Source organism: Coturnix japonica, chromosome 6, assembly GCF_054131305.1.
Source record: "Coturnix japonica strain WE chromosome 6, WE-NBRP24, whole genome shotgun sequence".
NCBI classification, from domain to species: Eukaryota; Metazoa; Chordata; class Aves; order Galliformes; family Phasianidae; genus Coturnix; species Coturnix japonica.
In genome coordinates, this window is record NC_140668.1 from 31,470,908 (window position 1) to 31,491,457 (window position 20,550).

At 40.9% G+C, this 20,550-nt stretch overlaps 1 protein-coding gene across 2 annotated transcripts in view; it reads right to left on the minus strand.

Moving 5' to 3' along the window:
• Positions 1-20,550, minus strand: part of PEPD (peptidase D) — a 111,814-nt gene that overhangs the window by 28,244 nt on the left and 63,020 nt on the right. For both annotated transcript variants that reach the window (XM_015873941.2, XM_085551108.1), the window contains exons 11-12: positions 19,081-19,158; positions 3,632-3,780 (exon numbers count right to left, since the gene is read on the minus strand). In XM_015873941.2, the coding sequence (XP_015729427.2) occupies positions 3,632-3,780; positions 19,081-19,158 (227 nt within the window). The remainder of the gene's footprint in view (positions 1-3,631; positions 3,781-19,080; positions 19,159-20,550) is intronic.

Consider the following 20,550-nt stretch of genomic DNA (forward strand, 5'->3'; position numbering starts at 1 on the left):
GACTCAAGGGCAAGCATGGCACAAAAGGTTAAAATAAATTACTGTGTGGCTGCTCATTAGCCATCCTTCTGGTACACTCACTGCATGAAGGCAGCAGAGGGAGAAACTGCATATACCTGCAGTGGCACTGAAGTCCCTACCATCCTACAGTGTGGAATCTCTTGATCATCTTCACTTCCTGTATTTTAGTTTACACTGTGGAGTTTTGAAGGGTGTGAGCTGAATTCTTTTCAGGTCATTTCCATGGGCGATGGGCTCCAGGAGCACACCTACTGTGTCTCAAACACTCTAGCAAATCTAATGAGACCAAATAGCAATGAACAAGAGAGACAAATTAAGACACTAACTTCTGGAATAAATCTGGGACACTTAGCTTTACAGCTACACTGTTTTTAATAATTCTGTGTACAATGTCTACATAAAAATGAATTGTTACTCAAATCATTGTTCTGAGTAAGAACTAGATGCTGTCTCATAGTGAAGGGAATGGAAGTGTCAGTATTTTGCACATCTGCCCCTGTATTTCAGCTCTGTGGAAGAGTAAATCTAACCCAGATGGAATCGACACATTAAGAATATCCCCTAAGCAGAAATGCAGCATTCCTCTGGCATTTTGGATCACGAGTCTGACTTCGTAGGAAAGAAGCAGTTCTCCCACTGCCACACAAGTTTGCTGTTTTGACTCTTTCACTTCAGAGACTTTGTACTGCTGCTTTTGTACACTATCCACATTCAGTAGTTTCAAAATTGCTGCTTATGCAATAGAATAGAATATGTATTTCTTCTCTTTTATCTTACACAAATTTGGTTTCTGACAGGAGTTGTGATGACTGCACCAAACTTGGGCTATGATCCCACAGAGAACCTTTAGCTTTCAGAGTACGTTATCTGGCTCACAGAAGGAGCTCCGTTCTCTTTGTTGGAAGGTATGAAGACCTACAGATGTGATTTGAGCTGTGTGCATTTCTGGACCACACATACGACTCAGTCAGATGAACACCTTTCTACAACAAAACAGGATGTCTTTTAAAAATTACAATGGCTGATAATAAGTATAAGGAGTCTACGTCTCAGAAGGAAACTTCACTTGATAGCTAGTTTCACATGAGAACCAAACTGAGGAGGAAAAAAAAGAAATTCCCACTCCCGAATGATACACATCTTCCTAAACCACTGAAGGTGGCTAGCAAATTTTTGCCCTTCCAAAGCCAGTTATGTAATCCACTATTTAGTTAGTGGCTCTCTGCAGCACTTGCTTCCTATCTCGCAATGAGAAAGACTCTGGGAATGATTAACCTTCTGAAGACAACAACTAGATGTCCCCTGTGACCCTTTGCCACAAGGCATAATTAAGGCCCCAGTTCTGCAGCTGGAGAAAAGTAACATTTTCTACAGTTGCTGACTCTGCTGCGTAAATTCTTTTTACTCAGCCTGCCACATTAATGGTTATTGCCATGTGAGCCAAGTCACTTGACTGTCTTTTTCCCTCCTTTGATCTCAGGAACCCCAGAAAATAAAGACAAACAAAAATAACAGCAAAGTGAGCAATGAATCCATAATTCAGAAAATCTGACTAAAATATAATGGGGCTGGATTTTACATTTCCTGACTTCAAATTTCAAAAGCTTCTTTTCCTCCTTTGCAATATACCTGAAGTATATACTTCCTTTTAGTCAGGGAGAATAGATGCTGAGAGCTGCAGCCACACCACCTGCTGCTCCCCTCCATGACAGTAACAGACTCCCACAGGAGTGATCCTGCTACTTTAGCACATGAGCTAACCAATTAGGTTTGTTCAAGCAGGCTGAGAAAGCTGCAGCCTCCAACATAGAAACGGGTTCCCCTGTAGAGAAGGCAGCAGCACATCCAGTTTGTATTCACCCCTTCCAGGGGCTCAGGGTGTTATCAACAGCCTGAAGAGACACCAACCATGCTAGGTAACTCAATTTGCTCTGTTTATCCTACAGCCAAATACTGGCTTACCAGGAATTAACATTCCTCATTCAACCCAGTAGTCCAGAAGTACATGACATGGCACTTCTTCTGTCTTACTTATTCACAGAATGGCCTGAGTTGGAAGATAACCTTAAAGAGCTCTTGGTTCCAAGCTCCTGCCATAGGCAGCATTGCCAGCCACCAGATCAAGCTGCCCATGGGCCCAACCCAACCTGGCCTTGAGCACCTCTGGTGCTCATATATATATGACTGCCTTTTTAAAGCAATGAGATGTGATCAGAAATAAATAACTCTTCCAGTAAGATCTGATTCTTAAAATCATGCCTCATAAGTAGGATAAACACATTTGCACCATTCTTCTAAGCAGGCAAGAAAACTAAAGAACAGTGAGAGAGCAGAAGATTCAGTCCCATCTTTTCCCACACATTAAGAAAGATGTCTCTGAAAAACTGTCTGCAAATCTCCAACTCACATGACTTGCAAAGGATTCTTGTAAGCAATATGCAGAAATACTAGAAATAGCATGTCCTTATTTTTTTGACTGTACACAAATGGATAATTTAACTGAGCAACTCTTCACATAATCCTGAGTAAGGAATCGTATTAGCTCGTAAGTTCTGAAGGTAGTTCACAACTTATTAGTGAGAAATACTGCTAAAATAGTGCATGAAATCTGGCACTGAAATGTGAAGTAAAATATGAACAGGAATCTTCAGGAGAGAAAAAGTTGAATATGAACACTGCTATTAAAATAGCAGAATATCTGGTCTTGGTTTTCAGAAAAGCTTCAAGTGTTATTGCTCCATTCCAAGTTGCTCAAATGAATGGTGCTGCTGCCAGCTTGTAAAACAGCAAAATTACATATGCTCTGCCTGGCAGTCCAGAAAGCCCATGCTCTCAGGGTCCGAGGTCTGAAACCTAATGCGGTAAATATAAAGTACAAGTGCACTTTGTACATTAAGTACATTTTTTTCAAACCTGTTCTATCAGTTTTACTGAGAAACGCTCAAGTACCTTCATCAGTGAAATACTCAACATCACAGCAGCATTTGGCTCTAAGAGCATTTACTTGCTGCCCTTAAAGTAGAACTGAAGAAAATAAGATTGTCATCAAGCCAGGCATACGTTTGATGAATTTAGCTCGCTTTCAATTTAAATGCATATGTGAAATAATTCGATAGCCAGAGCTATCTAAAGCTTTTTAAGGCCAACCGAGTACCATTCTCAAAGATACACACTTTATCCTCCCCTTCATCGGAAGATTTCTATTGAGTTTACATGACAAATACAGAAAATGCTTGAAATAAACTGAAGCATGACACGTTCACTCAAACTCTGACTTCACTCTTTGGCACAAGCTTACATGATACATGGCTGCCAGTGTAAACAGCGAATAACAACTGTCACTGCTGTACTTATCCTTTTAAAAAAGTTGTTTTAAAAAAAGCAGGAGACCAAAATACATTTTAAATACTATTAATAGCTGCCTATGTGTTATTTAAGTGTTACATGGGAGTATGTTGTGTATCGCCTGTATGTTGTGTTTAAACATGGAAATGAATTATAACACCTAATTCCTTTCTAGCAGTTTCTAAAATCCAAACATAATTGTCTTGACAGCCTGAATACCGCCATCAAGCTCCTCAATTCCTGTTGACATGTACTGATCTTTTACCTGGTTTGACAGCTTTCATGACAGCACGTGATGACTTCAGCACTGCTTCGTAGATCACCCTCTGGTCAGGAGTGAACTTTCCATTCGCAGGGAAGGTGCAGGTGATGTCAGAACCGTAGCAGTAATACTCTCCTCCCATATCAAACAGGCTAAAAAGGAACAGAGAGGGAAAAAATTAAAATTTTAATTTCAAAGAAACTGTAAGAATATTTGTCCGCTTTCAAGAATGATCCACATCTTGGTAGCTGGCCACATAACCCCAACCTGAATGTTGTTCCTAAGTAAAATGAGATGACAGCAACCTGCTAGCAGAAGGGCATTTGCTGTGTTACCTAGAGCTTAAATGGACGCTTCCACCAGCTGTGCTGGCCCTAGATTGAAACACTGCAAGAGCTCAGGAAGTAAGATGGAAGTCACACGAGGAACCTTTTTCCAGGTGTTCCAGTTGCTGGGACCTTTTCTCAGAAGATGAAATTTCTTTTGTTTCTTTCCTGAGAAATGCCAGCACCATGTAAAGGATCTAACTTCAAAACTTAACAGAGAAACACTAATTAAATCACGGCCTTTTGTACTGAAGTGTCAAAACACATTTGATGGTTTAAATAAAATGCCCCCAATAAAGGTTGACTGCCTCTGCTCATAATACAAACTTTCCTTTAAGACAAACTTACCTAACAGAGCTTAAAGAAACACACATTATGGGGAGATCCAACCAGAAAAGAGTATTTAGTACAGTTTGATGCATCAAAGAAAAAAAACATAAAAACTTTCATTTGTGTGTGCCTGTGAGACAATCTGGTTATACATCTGCAATACTGAGCCTCCTGGGCCCACCTGATAAAGCACTGCAGTTGTTTCAACTGGCTAAAAAATCAGCAAATTACCAAATAACCATTTGGACCAAACAATAGTTAGCAAATAGCTTCCAAGTTCATCACGTACTGATTACAAGACACATTTTACATGTAAGACATTGGTCTTGACACACAGTATTTGTGTGGCCTCCTGGTTTCTTAAGTGAACCACAGCTGAAACCTGCCAATTAAAGTCCTCTCACAGTGACCTCAAACAACTGCTTGCGACTCTCATCACGTGAAACACAATTTTCCTTTGCTGTATTTAAACACCTCGGAACTTTTTGCCTCATGCCTCTGCTCCACCACGAGGCCAGGCAGATGGAGCAGAAAAGGAAGGGCACTGCTGCGGCCTCCTCTGCTTCCGAGTCCCAATCACAGCAGCAATTAGCAAAAGTGTATGGCACAGCTCTGCCCCCAGCCAGCATGCATGGCCAGGTAAAGGTAAGTATTAGGAACTGTGGTACTTGGCTGTGAACGTTCACCATTTCTAACCTAACTGCCACTGAAAGCAACAGACAGTAAGCAAACTAATGCAACTGTGATAAAGCAAGATAGTACTTCAGCAGTGCTGAGACTCCTCTTGCTCCACTGCATACACAGACAGACACACGTACTTGTGAAGATTTACTCAAATTTTAAAATCCACCCAGCAATTTCCTCTGTGAATGAATCTTTGCACTCAGTGCAGGCCCTGCTGAAGTCATCACCAGCCTCCCCACGGCGGGCAAGGTTCACTGCAGAGACTTGCAGGACTGGAACTGCAGGAATAAACCCTGTGCTTTACAGATGCAGAAGTGTTGGAGGTTTAAAGCTACAGCAGCACACTCTAGGAGGTTACAGAGACTATTCCAAAGTTACACATGTGCAGGCAGAGTCAATGCAAGTACTGTTGACATTTGTTTAAATAATGAAACACAGTATTTTAAAAGAGAAAGTCACTAATTGAAAAAAGATACACACCAGACAGAAAATGTCAGAGCCACAGGGTGAAAAAGCAGGATTTTACACCAATATAGCAAACAAGCTTAGCCAAACCTCAGCATTAGAAACCCCATCGACAGTAAGCTTTGATTTTATGGCTAGACTCCCTTCTATAAAATACTAGTGTTGTATACAGAAAATCATATCTTAGGACACAGAAAAGTAGCTGCAGCAACTAAGAATTACATAAGAAGCTGCCGGTTCTCTAACAGACCAACCTGATATACTTGCTAGAACAGCTGTTGATCTTTCAACCTATCCCAAATGGAACTCCTTCAACAATCACAAAGTCTCACGGTGCTTGGTGGGATTTCTGCGGCCCACATGTTCCATTCCATAAGTGTCAATTCAGCACGGCTGCAGCGAAGCTGAGACCCGCAGCCTTCAACATCCCTCTCCAAGTCCACTAGAAGTTACTGTTCCTTCTGGATTTTACCTGTAGAGTGGTTAACCTGAACTTACCGTAGGTGTCATGCTAACTATTCCTTGAAAAATTACAACTATCAGCATTTTCTCATACCCATTCATCATTTAGAGGTTGATAAATAGTTGTTAGAGTTACTGAAGCATTAAGTAACAAGGAAAAAAAAGCTGTCACAAAGCTGCTGGTTCACTACAGAAGGCTTGCAAGCCAGGAAGCACCATTTGTGCAGGTTTCCTTGCTTCCAAAGAAGAGCAGAGATGAGGGATCTTTCAAATCCCACCACCTTCCAGACCGTATGCTTCAGTGAAAAAGCATTCAAAACAAACCACACATTTGGGAGATATTTTGGCTCTTACTGGGAATTCTCTTCCATTTTAACTAATGGATATGATCCCAACTGAAGTTAAATGTTTCCCAAGACATGGAAATAGACCAAATATTGTTGCTATTGTAGCTGAGAAAATAATGGGAGCCTTAGAAAATCCCAGTTTTGTATCCATGCTTGCCAGGCAAAATATGTGATAAAGCATACTTATAAAAATAAAGGATAAAAACAATATTATATAATATATAGTATTAATATATTAATTTAATATTAATTTAATATATTTATAATATTATAAAAATACGTGATAAAGCATACTTAACTAAGTCTAAGCTGCTGCCTTCCCTTGTTCCTAACTGAAATAAGTTTCTAAAAGCAGGTTGCTTAACTCTTGGTTCCTTAGACAAAATACATTATTTTACCCTGAAATTCAATGGTAACTGCTAGGTAGGAAGATGAACTAATAATGTATTCTAGTATGTACTCAACTGCATGAAAAATGAACTGATGACGCAGTCTCACAAGGGCCATGTGCAGAAACAACTACTTCATGTTATTTGGAGTAATATCAAATACAGCAGCAATATAAACAAATTAAATGCACAAATAAGAACAGGCCTCAAACATCTTGATCTATGCTTTGCCTCTTAAGGATCATTTGAAGTAAAGTAATATATGCAATGATATAAAAATCTCCAAACGTTATTGATTTATCTAAAAGGGAAATAGGAACGTTACATTTCTAAGGGACTACCTATGTTTTCTATTCTATACAGGTCAAGAATTCTTGTTTCTGTAGAACGATAACAAATTCCATCACATGATATTCTTCTTTGTTTTTCAGGAAGAGAGCAGTTGTGGAGTGTGGGTTTAGATGTATCCACAGGTAAGGAATCTGAGGATGTCATGTTTCTGAGGAGCCTCAGATGAGAAACTGGCCAGAAAAGGGGTGCCGGTGATCAGAGAGCGTGGTTACATGCTGGCGTGCTCACTGATGGAGCATGAATCTGATGGAGTCTTTTATTGCACAGCTGAATCTCTGCACAGAGAATCTAATCTTTCTTTGCATTGTTTTGTTGGGAGCAAAGCTCCATTTCAGGATGAAAAGTGCATGGCATGTAAGAACGTTTAACAACTGGAAGACATAAGCTGTTCTAAAAACTCCACATTACTGTTTCAATTTGTTTTCTAGAACTAATAAGAAGCTATACTATGTGTAAAAGACACACAACAAATATATTAAATGGGCATAGATCTCCTAAGGGAGATATGTATATTTATTTATTATGATTTTTCCTAAACATATTGCAAAATACTTCATACACTTAACTAAAACTGAGCAATACGAAGTATTACAAAAATCAGATAACCCCTCAGTTACTCTACTGACAGTATTACAATGTTAGCCAGCAGAGCCAATAAAGTTGCCTTCTGCATCCGTTTCAGAACTAACCTTCAAAACTAACAAACTGCATTTCATTCTCCTCACAGGCAAGAAACCTGACGCTACTTAAGATCATGCTGCACATAACGCAGTCCCCAGCTGAGAAGCAGCAGAAGCACACACTGCGAGCTCACAGCTCCAGCGGGGACCTCTCTGGTTGTCCCTGGAGGTCCTGGCTCCCCATCTCCTCCTTGCCCCCAGGACCTGAGTACAGTGCCCTGCTGCAGCAACCCAGCAGGGCAGCCTGGAAGAAACATTTCAGGGACACTTAATTCCTGTTGATTTTAAGGAGGATGCAGGATTTAAGGCACTGCTGTACTGGGAAGTCTACGTGATGCTATGCACTAAAGCTCTCTTCACCTTCCCTTGGCAGCAGCTCTGGTACGATGCAGATGAGCTGGAAGGTGGCCCTGCCACCTCCACAAATACCGGCACCACGAAACACAGATTTCTACTTACATCTTTGGCTTTAAACTCCAGAAAAATAATAGGTGTTTAAATACCACTTTTAACTTTCTTAACCTCTGATTGCAAAGCACCACAAATCAATTTGTCCAGCACTCCAGTCAGAAAAACTGTGGTTCTTTTCTGCGTAAAGTCACTGTATACTATTATTTTTTTCAAAGTAAAGCATCCTCCTCCTCCTCCAAGCATGTTTTTAACTTTTATAGGCTTGCTGACATTTTTATTGTCAAATAATTTGAAACTGCCAAGCAATGAGGCAAATTATGGCCAATATCACAATGGGAAGGAATACTTTATTTGGGATATCTGAGCCATGTGTATGAATCTCTAGTGATCCATCCACCAACCCAACCCAAAGACAAGCTCTCGCAGGCATTTCTTGGGAAGCCGACAGCTACTCCCATGAGCTCACATGTAAAAGCTGCCACCTTGCTGCTCTGCAGAGCTGCTCTGCGTGCACAGTCAGAAATGGGTCTCCTCAGCAGTTATAAAAGTAAAATTGTCTTCTGCAGCAAACACTGCAGAGCTACTGCTGCCATGAGTCCCACAAGACCCTGGTGCAGTGTGTTGGGCATGGGGCTGGTCCAACCTCAGCACCCACAGCCCCAGCTGCTCTCAGAACAAAGCCTTCCCTTCCCCCAGGGACTGCAGGACCAGTGATCAGAAAGCTGCTATCGCCAGGTCTTACCCATGTCCTTCTCATACCCGGGGTTAAAGGTGCACAGGTATGAGTACTGGTGCACTTTACTCAGTTACATTTACTGAGGTTTTAGAGATCTGAGTCATTATTAGCTAACACACTTAAGAGCAGCTATGGATGAACTGGTGCCAGCCCAGTCCCAGGACAGCCAGAATCAAGGTGCACAAACCTTTTTCTCCTCTTATGGCAATAAGAGCAAGTCACCCCCAGCTGGAGATTTTGTTCTGTGTGAACTCCCTGTTTTATGCTCCACGTCTGCCAAGAGCACGCTTTGTGCTTTACACTCGATGCAGCAATTAAATCTTCAAGCAGTCACACACCAACAAAAGCTGACTATTTGTTTGGTTAAACACTTCAAGGCAATTTCAAGCTTGAGGGAATCAGGTATCAGGATCTCTATGAGATGCATCTTTGGAAATGTGCCATGTGATTTGGAAACAGAGCGGCTTAAACAGTCAACCACAAGCATAAATTACAGTAAATGATATCAAAATAAAATAGAGATTCTAGTGACACACTTCTTCATTCACTCATCCACTGACCAGCCAAGTTTTATCAACTAAAAAAGCAACCTCAAGTAAGATAACATCACAAAGCCCAACAGAGAGCTGGAACAGAATAGCATAAAGTTCTGCATACTCAGGAAGCTGCTTTGGAAGAGGTGCTCTGCTCTGACTAACTTCTATCTGACACGATACAGAGAGGGCTTAGCACTGGCTCTGTGCAAGATGCAGCCAGCCTTGGCCTGCTGACTGTAGGACCAGCTGTTGTTACCAACATCCTTGTAGTTTAGACCCACTTTGGAGAAGTGTTATAGTATTTCATGTGTAGGAAATTGGGTTCCAGAAAGTCAAAAGAAAGCATTAGACTTTGTAGTTAAGTCTCATATTCAATAGAAGATCCTGCAGCCCACACAAGTAACACAATTACAGAGACAGCAAATGATGATGTGACTGTTGTTACGCACATCGGGCTACAATTTACATGTGGGCTCATCATACTTCTGTGTTTGTCCTTCAGCTGCGTGTCCTCACATCCACCTTCTCCACAGCCTTCCCAAATCTGCTTCTTCTGCAGCACTGTCTGGGCTCTCCCAGATTATTACAGCTACTGGGAGTCTTGTCTCAACCTTCTCACGCAGAGATGGCAAAATGTACCATTAAGCTTTGCTTCAAAAAGGAGAGGCTGAAAAACAACAACAGTCTTCACTGAATTCTGAACGAGAGAAGACTGTGTGCCCAAAACTCCTATGCTGCCAACTACAAGACGCTCAGTAGCTTTAGCAAGAACATGCACAAATGTTGGCTGACAGGGTTACCAAAAAGAATGAAATAAACCAGTAACCAAACAAACAACCTTCCCTGAGCGCTCATGACCTGCTCTGGCCAGAGCTCCCCTCACTCCCACAGCCGCAGAAGCCGTGGCTCACCGCCTGGCACAGGTGTGCAGCTGTGCGTAGGTGTGCGTGGCCATGCCCCCAGGTTGCTGGGAAGGTGTGCCCTTCTGCTCTGCCTCTGGGAAAATGGTTTCCTAAACCAGCAGCGATGTGTGGGAGTGCCCGCTCTCTCTCTCTCAGTAATTTGAGCCAGGCAGAACTTCAGATCCATTTATCTCACAGGACAGAAAATCTAAATCTCAATGAACTCACCAAGTCAGCTGGATGTGAGTGTTGGCTCAGAAAAAAAAAAAAACCCACTAAGATTTTCTGTGCTATTTCTGATTCTTTTCACGTAGAGGTTGAGTAGGAATCCCTTGCTTACAAGATTTGTGTATTGAAGAAATTGAAGACAACAACCTTAAGCATTTGCACTAAAAAAAAATCAATTTCCATAATCAAGCATCACCCCTCCTTCAGCCTCATGTAGTCTGTATCAATGTTGTATTATAAATGTAACATTTGACAGCACGGAGTCAAGAACCTTCTGATTAGCTCGTTCACAGCAGAACTCACCCTGACAGCCATCTCCCCATGTTTCTGCTAAGCAGAGGGATGTCTCCAGTAAAGAAGGGTTGGGTACAAATAAAGATTGGGCATAGTGAGCTGGTATTGCCAGGTAGGGAGAAGGATGAGGCAACAGCTGAGACTTTACGAGACGCAGAAGGCAAAGTGTCAGTGCTGCCTACTTCACACCTCTACCAGATCCATGCAGGCAATGTGCCAGGTGAGGCAAACTCCCAGGTGAAGTTCTGACAAATAGATTGGCTTTTTGCTGAATGGATGCTTTTTTCCCCCTGGTTTTATTATCCATTTTTAATTGGCATATTTAATAAGCAACAGCACTCTCTTTAGAAAAGTCGACGTAGCAGAGATGGGGGTGAACACGACGCTCTGGCCCGCTGCCACCTGCTGCGAGCTCCAACATGGAGTGGGATGTCAGAGCTGCAGGGAGGAGGAGAGAATGTGCAAGGAACGGCTTGCACTGACTGCTGCACACATCCCAGTCACAATGCAGAGAGTAAACCACATCAACTCCTCACCAGGACCATGAGATACCAGCATAGAACATGAACAACACAGCTACCTTTTCAAGTGACCAAAATTTTGCATGACTCTAGATGCCTACAGTGAGAATCAGAAGGTGCTGTGTAAGCTGAACAGCACACATCTGATATTTCTGATTCAGGCCCCTGTTCTCACGCGCTAACATTTGGACTTGAGAGTCTTAGCGTTCAGCTGCTGTTCTGAGCACTCCGACCTGGACAAACAACTGTTGCAGATCGCAGGAGTAGGTAAAGTGTCAGACCTTTACCCATCGATTTTCACTGTAAACACCATCAAAACTACTCTTACTGTATGTATGTGCACACTCACACACATTCCTGTAAACAAATGGTTAATGCTTCTGGTCTTCTTTTCCTTGATGAAAACCAAGATAGAGACCAGTGGTACACACTCACATAATTTTGTTTGCTTTTTTGAGTTACTGTGGTTGTCCTTAGGATTGTTCTGTCAACCACCAAAAGATCAGCTTTCAAAAGGAATCCATCGCAAAGGGGTGTCAGAATACTGCACAGAACGAGACAACTGAATGCAGACTAAACAAACAAAAAGGCTGCTAGCTTTTTCATGGAAAATCAGTGCAAATGTTCAAATCAGTTGTGCAGTAACGAAGGCAGCAACTGGTTCTTCAGACAAGGATCTTGCTGCTGCCCTTCCCCAGCCACACCTGTTATTTTGCCAGGAAGAACATTTTTTCCTTTTTCAGAAAAAAGCCCTACTGTGCTGAGCAGCACCTCAAGCTGGATGCACAGCATGGCAATGTGCACCTGAAATCTGAAATACTCTTTCCTTAAAGGCCTACAGAGACTCAGCCTGCACATGGAGCACTACAACACCAGGAGGGCTACTCATGACCCCGTGCTGAGAGCCATGTGTCCATCCCGGGCATAGCAAGGGGCTCCTGAACAGACACAAGGCTGTTCCGAATGTAGGGACTGGGAATTGCAGCTGGTTCCTAGGTGGTACCCAGAGGGTGTGCTGGAGCCTACTGGCACCTCCACTTTGAGCCATAGGGCGGTGTAAGAACCAGATAGACTCCCTCTAAAATTCTATTTTGAACTTTTTGATGGAGTTCCTCACACCAAGAGCAACAGGAAAGGATTTGCCATCGAGAAGTATCCACAATAAGCAGTACCTAGGGCATTTATGACATACCTCGACATTTATTCATGTCAACAAAGACCACCACCAGAAGTGGATTGAACTGGAAGGCATCTGTGAATGTTCAATCCTAAATCGACAGCTATTAAAAATACTAGGCTTTACTCTGCTAGTTTTATTTAAACGCCCCTAATTAAATCAACACAAAAGAAGCCAAGAAGGTAACTGCACACTATCAGGTGCTTTGAACTATGGTGGGAATACTAATTTAAAATATGAAAGATACATCTCATTTAAAGGCAACAATAAAAAAAATCTCATGCACTGTGAGGCATGGAGGCACCCTCAGCACCTGAATTATCCAGCACCAACACAACCCAAGCAGTTCAAGGAGAACTATTGCCAAGTCTAGAAAATACATGTTTCTATTTTTAATCACATTTTCTTTTTTTCTTTTTTTTTTTTTCTTTTAGTAGATTAGCTTACAAATACTATCCTCCATAGGCACAATAAGGACAAAAATACCTCCACTTCATGAAAACAACAAATTTTCATCAAACCAAAGGCACTGAGCCAAAGGAATTGTTTCAGAAATGGATAGCCAGTTGATTTTGCAATCAGCCTGTAAGTAGTAGCAATGTACTTGGTATTATTATTATTAGAAACAAAACCATAACTAACAACCAGTTGTTTCAAAACTGCAGACTGAAAGGTTAAAGCTAACCATAATTTTTGCATATTATTATAGCATCAAACTTCAAAACGCGTAGAAATGCGCAGGGCCAAATGAAAATATTACTCTCACCCACATAAAATAGAGGAGCATTTACATCTGACACATTAATATCCTGGCATCTTAAGGGCAGTGCTTTCAAGAAGTAATAAATACAATATTTTGTTCCGTAGGATAAATTGTTTTAATGGCAGACAATGAAGTACTTTGGGTGGAAAAGGGCAGACTTCTACTACATGATTCATAAGGACTGGTCGGATTCTGCTTTTTAATGCAACATTGCCCCCGCCTGGACAAATGCAGATCGGCGTACAGGTTGGCATTAATACCAGAGAACTCTATAAAACACAGTGCAAATTCCAAAACACGGCTTGGAAAGGAAGCACAACGAACCTCTGCCTTCCTTAGCAGCATACCTTCCTCAAGCTCACCCAAGTCTTTCAGCTGAATAGTTGAAAGTCTTTGCAATATTTTCCTGAAATAAATGATAGTTCCTCAGTACTCAGGAAAAGTCCTTTCATACTGCAAGCTTATTTATTCCTGCAGAGAAGGGAATAATGCAGTTTTCTACAAATAACACCAAGTAATATTAAGAGAAATACGCAGGTGATTTCAATGCAATATACACCACATATGCATACTGTGAGTATACGTAGAAAATAAATGCACACATCTTATGTAGAAAATAACAATTTTTTGGATAATAGCAAATTCTCTACTATGCTTTCAGATAAAAAGGGGAAGTTAGAAAAGTAGCACATTTCACTAAACAGAAGGCCCACCCTTTAAGAATAAACATGAACATGTAACAAACAAAACTTTCTTCTGCAATATTCTCTGTGCGCCTCTGAGTGACCAACACCACCACGAAACCTACAAATGGCCCTTCATCTCATCAGGGTAACTGAGCAATAAAGAGCCCTGAGATGCAGCATCTTCTTGCAGTCTTGGTAATGGTTGGACTAGATGATCTTCTACGTCTTTTGAACCTTGATAATTCTGTGATTCTCTGTCTCACACAGAACAACCGTCTCAACAACTACCTCTATATGCCGTCAAGAAAAACTCCTCAAGATTGACAAAGCTTCTGAAATGCCAAGAGGAGAAGCATTAGAAGTTAAATCAGTGTGTTTCAAGAGCACCAGAAGTTGTAGTAACAAAACATTTACAAAAAGGCACATAACAGTGCCAAATAGATGGAACCAAATTCAAACCTAGCACAAGCAAGTGGAATGTGCTTTACATGCAAAGGCAATGCTCCTGGCCAGGCGCTGTGGCTCGCTCCACTATGCTTCCAGTATCAAAGCACAAAGCTCTCCAGTTCCAGGCAGCACTTATTTGAGTGCCCCCTGGTGTCAATGTAATTCTGGTGCTTCAAATTGGTGTTAGAATATTAAGGAAAGAAATGAGTATGAAAACATTCCTCAGAGTTAAGTTAGTCCAATAAAATCATTTTGCAACGCCGGATTGCTTTCAAATGCCCAACTCTACTAATTGCCTAAGCAAATAACTATACCTGTTATTACAGCCAAGACTCATTTAAAACATTTAACATAGACGCATTATGCTAAGATGGCACTTCTCTAACATGTTGCATTTGATTTTGTGGCATTAATAAGAGTTTTCCAGTGTTTAAATTCTGGCACCAAAATGCAATAAAACTATCTGCCAAAACAGGCAAGAACCTTCCCAGCAGGAAGCAGCCTTCTCCACAGCTACTGCATGCTTTTATTGGCCTCACTGGAACCAGTACGCTTATATCGGAGTGTTCAGAGGAACAGCTGCAGAAAATGCAAGGCATCATCTGATGATCCAACCTGCTTCTCTGAAAGTTTTAAAGTCACATCATAATTTAATTTTACGAACAATAGATAGGCCCACTGTGAACACAAGGTTAATGGCATCTCTCCAAGGGCTGCTGACTTGGTGAGCAGTTGATGCTCACCTCCTATATTCATTGTGATTTCACCTGAGCTCTTTCATTAAATCACGCTGTGGGACTCCCTGCAGGGACCCTGCTCCCAAGGGCTGTGCTGGGATGGGGGGACCTTCCTTGCCAGCGTGACATAGGAGGATGCAACAACAAGGTAGGAATGCCATGTGCTTCAGCAGAGTACATGGTTACTTGCAGCATTCTGCAAAGCCAGAGCGGACCAAGTAACAAGGAAAAATGTAAGGACCAGTAAGCTTGCCAATGAGGGCTGCTTTAATAAATGCTGAATTTTCACTGAGACGCATTTGTCAGAAGCCATAAAAGCCTGCAACCGGCACACAGAAAATCATCTCAGGTTATAATACCTGTATCTGTTTCTGCAGTATCTGTGGTCAGGCTTATTATCTTACATTTCTGTATTTAAGTATGAGTCTCATCATGAAGAATCAATCTTTATTTTAAGATCACAGAAGTACCGCCCATTTGTCTAACTTGGAATCAATTGCAATATAACACTGGAACAATGTCAGACACAACAAAGGCAGTGAGCTGAATGCAACAAGCTCTCATTTTCCTCAATACCTTCTCAAAATCAAAATGTAAAATACACACCCCAGGTTCAACACCTCCAAGAGGTCCTATACAACACATCAAACCACAAAGGTGAGGGGAGATGTTTGGCCCCACATTTTCCCCCACGTAATATGATGGCCACTTTTCCCTTTTCCCTGCAGACATGGCTGTTGTTCCATGCTGAACACCACAGGAGGTTAAATCTGTGCTCTTTCAATCCACTCTCCTTCTCCCTAAGTAATAACTTCCCACTTAACTTCCCTCTGAACACTGAAAGACCTTTCGTTATCCAAACTGTGTTGGAGGTGGCAGTGGGGCTCAAAACCCACTGGAAAATGGGTTGTGGTTATCTCATGACTCTTTGAGGCCTCTTGTGCACAGGGCAGGAGACAGTGAACTAGAACTGCTTAGGACTCCAATTCCCAAAAGCAAAGTCACAGCCTCACTACAGAACCAGCAGGTATCTCAGCACACAATGAATAATGCAATACCTCAAGATAATGCAGTAAACCTCAGTCTTGGGCTCAGTTTCTTCCAAGCTGCCACAGGTTTACGATGACAGAAGAAAATCAGTATTTGTATCTTAGCCTGGCTGTACATCAGCACTGCACACACTTGTAATGGTGATTTTCAGCATTCTGAGCAGAAGATTTTATTTAAATGTTAACACAAAGTGAATGAGCAGAGAACACAGAACTGTGATGCACAAGGGCGCCTGGCCTGGCAATTTGTCTGTGTCACCTTTCTGATCATGAAGACAGCAGACTCTTGTGCAGGAAAAGTGCTTGTTTTAAACCATGCCATCCATACTTATGCACTTGTCCACCACACAGGCATTAGCGTACATGAATTATTTATATAATTCTGGCTTGCTCTAATTGTAATATTCATACTTGATATCAACATCAGTACAGTGCTTTGCACATGCATGTTGAATACTGAAACCCTAGAAGTACAACTTCTGTCAACAGCAATGTTTTGTGTTGGCTATTTTGTTTTTAATACACAATAGACTGAAAATGACAGCCCTGCTTAACAAGACGGTCCATAATTATAAGCCATGCCAGGATTTCTCCTTATAGTCCTCCTCTTGCACTGAGATCTTCCAGCACAGAAGCTGGACCTGTAAAGATGTGGATTATGATGCAATATTGGAAATTTAATTCTTAGTTTCTTACAGAAGCAATAAATCCACTTGATGCAGATTAATTTTCAAAAAGTCATGAAATCAGACTGTTTTAAATGTGACACAGTTTTTAAAGAAGTCAGTGTATCAGTCTTAAATTCTGCAATAGCCCAATACTTTTGCCTAAGGCCTCTTGTTGATACCTGAAAATCCTTGTAACTAATATTTCTCAAAGAACACTTGACTATTTCATAGAAGAAAGGCATTAATCTCATTAATCTATTGTTTTCTGGTGTTTTTTTTTCCTGGGCATTTTGTTGACTTGTTTGCTGGTAGTTGCTTCATCTCACTGCTTAGAACATAAAGCACCCAAGTAGCATATTTCTGCTAAATGACTGAATGTTACTCATATAAATTACATAATTTCATGAAAAATTTGTGAATCCCTGTTGAACAGTTTAGTAGAAATCACACCAAGCACCCGATCTTCTGATTCTATCGGATTCCATTATTCTGGGGAGTTATTACAGTAGATTCATACCAAAATTAGTGGCAGAAGCTGAAATAATCCCACCTCCTCTTCATCAAAAGCAAAGCCACTTTTTTCTCTGTATTCATGGCTTGCTGAGACTATCCAACAGAGGGCTCCCAGTAGCTGTTAAAGAGCTTAATTGAGAGCCAAATACGCGAACTCTAACATACATAAACAAATCAGCATGCTGTCATTTTAAAGAACATACTCTGTATGCACACAGGCACATCTACATCCAAATTAGAAATCGGTAAACGCATACAGTAAAACCACACAGGAGGTTTGCTGTAATTTGTATTCTGAAGCTACTCATGAGTTTATTTATTTATTTTTTTCCCAAACTGCAGAAAATGAGCATAGTTTTAAATCATCCTCACACAAATGCAATTACATTTTCTTACAACTTCTTTATCTTTATAAGCAGAAGGGTCGTCCTGCCCCCTGTTAGCCAAGCTAACCACATCAGCCTCTTTAGGCTTTGGTCAAGGTGATCCGGGCAACTATATGTTAAAAGCCAATCTACACCTGGCAAACCTCATCTAATTAAGACATGAAACCGGACCATCTCAGGAAGAAGGTATTTCAAACAAAGTTAATCCCTGCTCTTATTATTGAGACAGCTAAAAAAATGCGGGGTTGCTGCTTGCAGAGATCCCACTTATAATCTCCATTCCTGCATTTTCCCAATGACACTATTCCCTCCACTGTATAAATGCCTTAATTTTAATATTAAAGTTCAGGACATCATAATACCTTGTGTTATGTCTTGGTAACACAAGCTGTGATTTTCTAACAATTTAATCAAACACCACAGTCCATGTTGGTGTGCCCTACCTGATAAAAAAAAAACCCTCACAGGATATCATCTACCCAAACACAATGTGACTGTAAGTCAAAGCCATTGTAGCACAATAAATAAACAGTACAGTTTGGCTTAGTAAACTATTCAGCACATATGAAGTTAGTACATAAACCACTGCACACAAACCTTGTAAAGAAGTTTCTACATTACTAAAGAGAAATGATATACTGTAATTAATAGAGTAATAAAGTAATACTGCATTCTGCAGTCCTTGCAGATGTACAAAGAATGTCAGCTAACAAGGCTTTTTTTTTTTTAATTACTTTTGAAAAATCAATTTGTTTTCTGTAAGGGCTTTTGGTCCTATGATAATACCCAGTTGCTTTCCTCCACATCTTCACATCCAACTGTTAAAAAACATACTTGCACCCTCGCTGCACATGCTACAAAAGCAGCTTCATACAAAACCTCCACTAAATAGCTATGATTAACTCCTCCAGAACTAGTTCCATCCTTCTACAAATGCAGGCTTTCTGATCAAAGTCCTCAGAGGTGAAGTACAAAAGCTGTATTCCTCTGTTACATGCCACACAATTAGGTTTGTCTTTAAATCCATGGTAATGTCTTTGGTGATTTTATTCACAGTGCTTTTATCTGCAGTGATACTGCAAAACATGTGCAATGTAAAACAAGTGGAGAAAAATGTATGGTACTTGCAATCATGTTACTACAATGCCAAACTCTCAAGAACTGTATTTTTTCCTACTTAATTTATTTCCTATTCAACTGGGGATGGAAGTATAACAGGACCTTTGGAAGAAATCAGAATATCTTGGCATGCAAAATTACATGCTGCTCTAAAAGTTTAGTCATTCCAAGATTACAAATAACATAAATATTGAAACACAGCCAGTAATGTAACAAAAACATCAAATAAAAAAATTCTTACTTACCACAAGTCTCCATCTTCAATAGTCTTATCATTTGGGGCTCCAGCATGCCCATAGTGCAGAACAGATGAGTTCTCCCCACTGAGAGGCAAAAAGAAAATTTACCACAATTAGTGGAAGAAGAAACATTAAAACACACAACATAAGAAGGAACACTGTAAATGCAACATTGTAAAAATGTAACCATAGAATTACAGAATCATAGAATCCTTAGAGTTGGAAGACACCTTTAAAGGCCATCTAATTAACTCCCCTGCAATGAAGAGAGACACCACAGCTTGATCAGGTTGCCCAGGGCCTGATCCAGCCTCATCTTGGCAGTCTCCAGGGTGTCTCCATCAATTACATCTCTAGGCAACCTGTTCCAGTGCCTCACCACCCTCACTGTAAAAGACTTGTTCCTTATAACCAAACTAAATCTACCCTCTTTAAGCTTGAAGCCATTTCCCTTTGTCCTATCACCACAGACCCTGACAGAGTTTGTCTTCTTCTTTACTGTAGCTCCCCTTTAGATACTGAAAGGCCACAATCAGGTCACCTTGATGCCTTCTCCAGGCTAAGGAGCCAAAGGCTCCTCAGCCTGTCTTCGTGGGAGAGGTGTTCCATCTCTTGGGTCACTTTTGTGGCCCTCTTCTGGATGTGATCCAACAGGTCTATGTCTTTCCTGTAGTGAGGACTCCACATCTGGATGCTGAAGTAAATGTGCAACCTGACATACTTCTCAAGTTAAACTTCTGGTAAGTGCAATTGCAAAAGCAGTAAAAACACACTGCATTTCCCCCAAAATGTTACACTCAAGATACAGGCAGTAATTGCAAACCTTTAGATACTTAATTGATCGATTATTTGCTCGTTCAAACATAACAACTCCATCAGCAAGGATTATGGAAGAGAAAGCAGAGGCCTTCTTAATTTTCAGAAGATGCTCAATCTAAAGGGCTGGATCAAATTAATACAAAATAAGATCACTGATCACTGTCTTACTGTTTTAGCATGTAGGAATCAGTAGGCACCAACAGAGTGGGGGGGGGGGGGGGGGGGGCGGCGGCAAGATTTCAGAATAATAGGGATAATTTTCTGACAGAGAATGTATTTCTTATAATTGTACAAAACTTGAGGGAAAAATTAAAGTTGTTATATCAAGAATTAAATAAACACAGAATTAAGGCTGCAATTGATATGCTCTGCGATGCTGCCCCAATGGTAGCACCCCACAAGTGGCATGCACACTCACTCTCCATAGCACTTTGCCAGGATTTTCCTTGCAGACTCTATTCCTTATCTCTTTCTAGAAATGCAGATAAAGGAGAAGCAAATAGCATATACTTATGATCAACTATCCAAAAATTTATCATGAAGCTTAAGGGCATGACTTCATGCTAACATATTTGTAGATAACTTGTTTACTTATCATCTGCTGGCACTCAGCATTATGCATCATTTCAGCAGCATAAACAAGTCCTACGTTCAAAT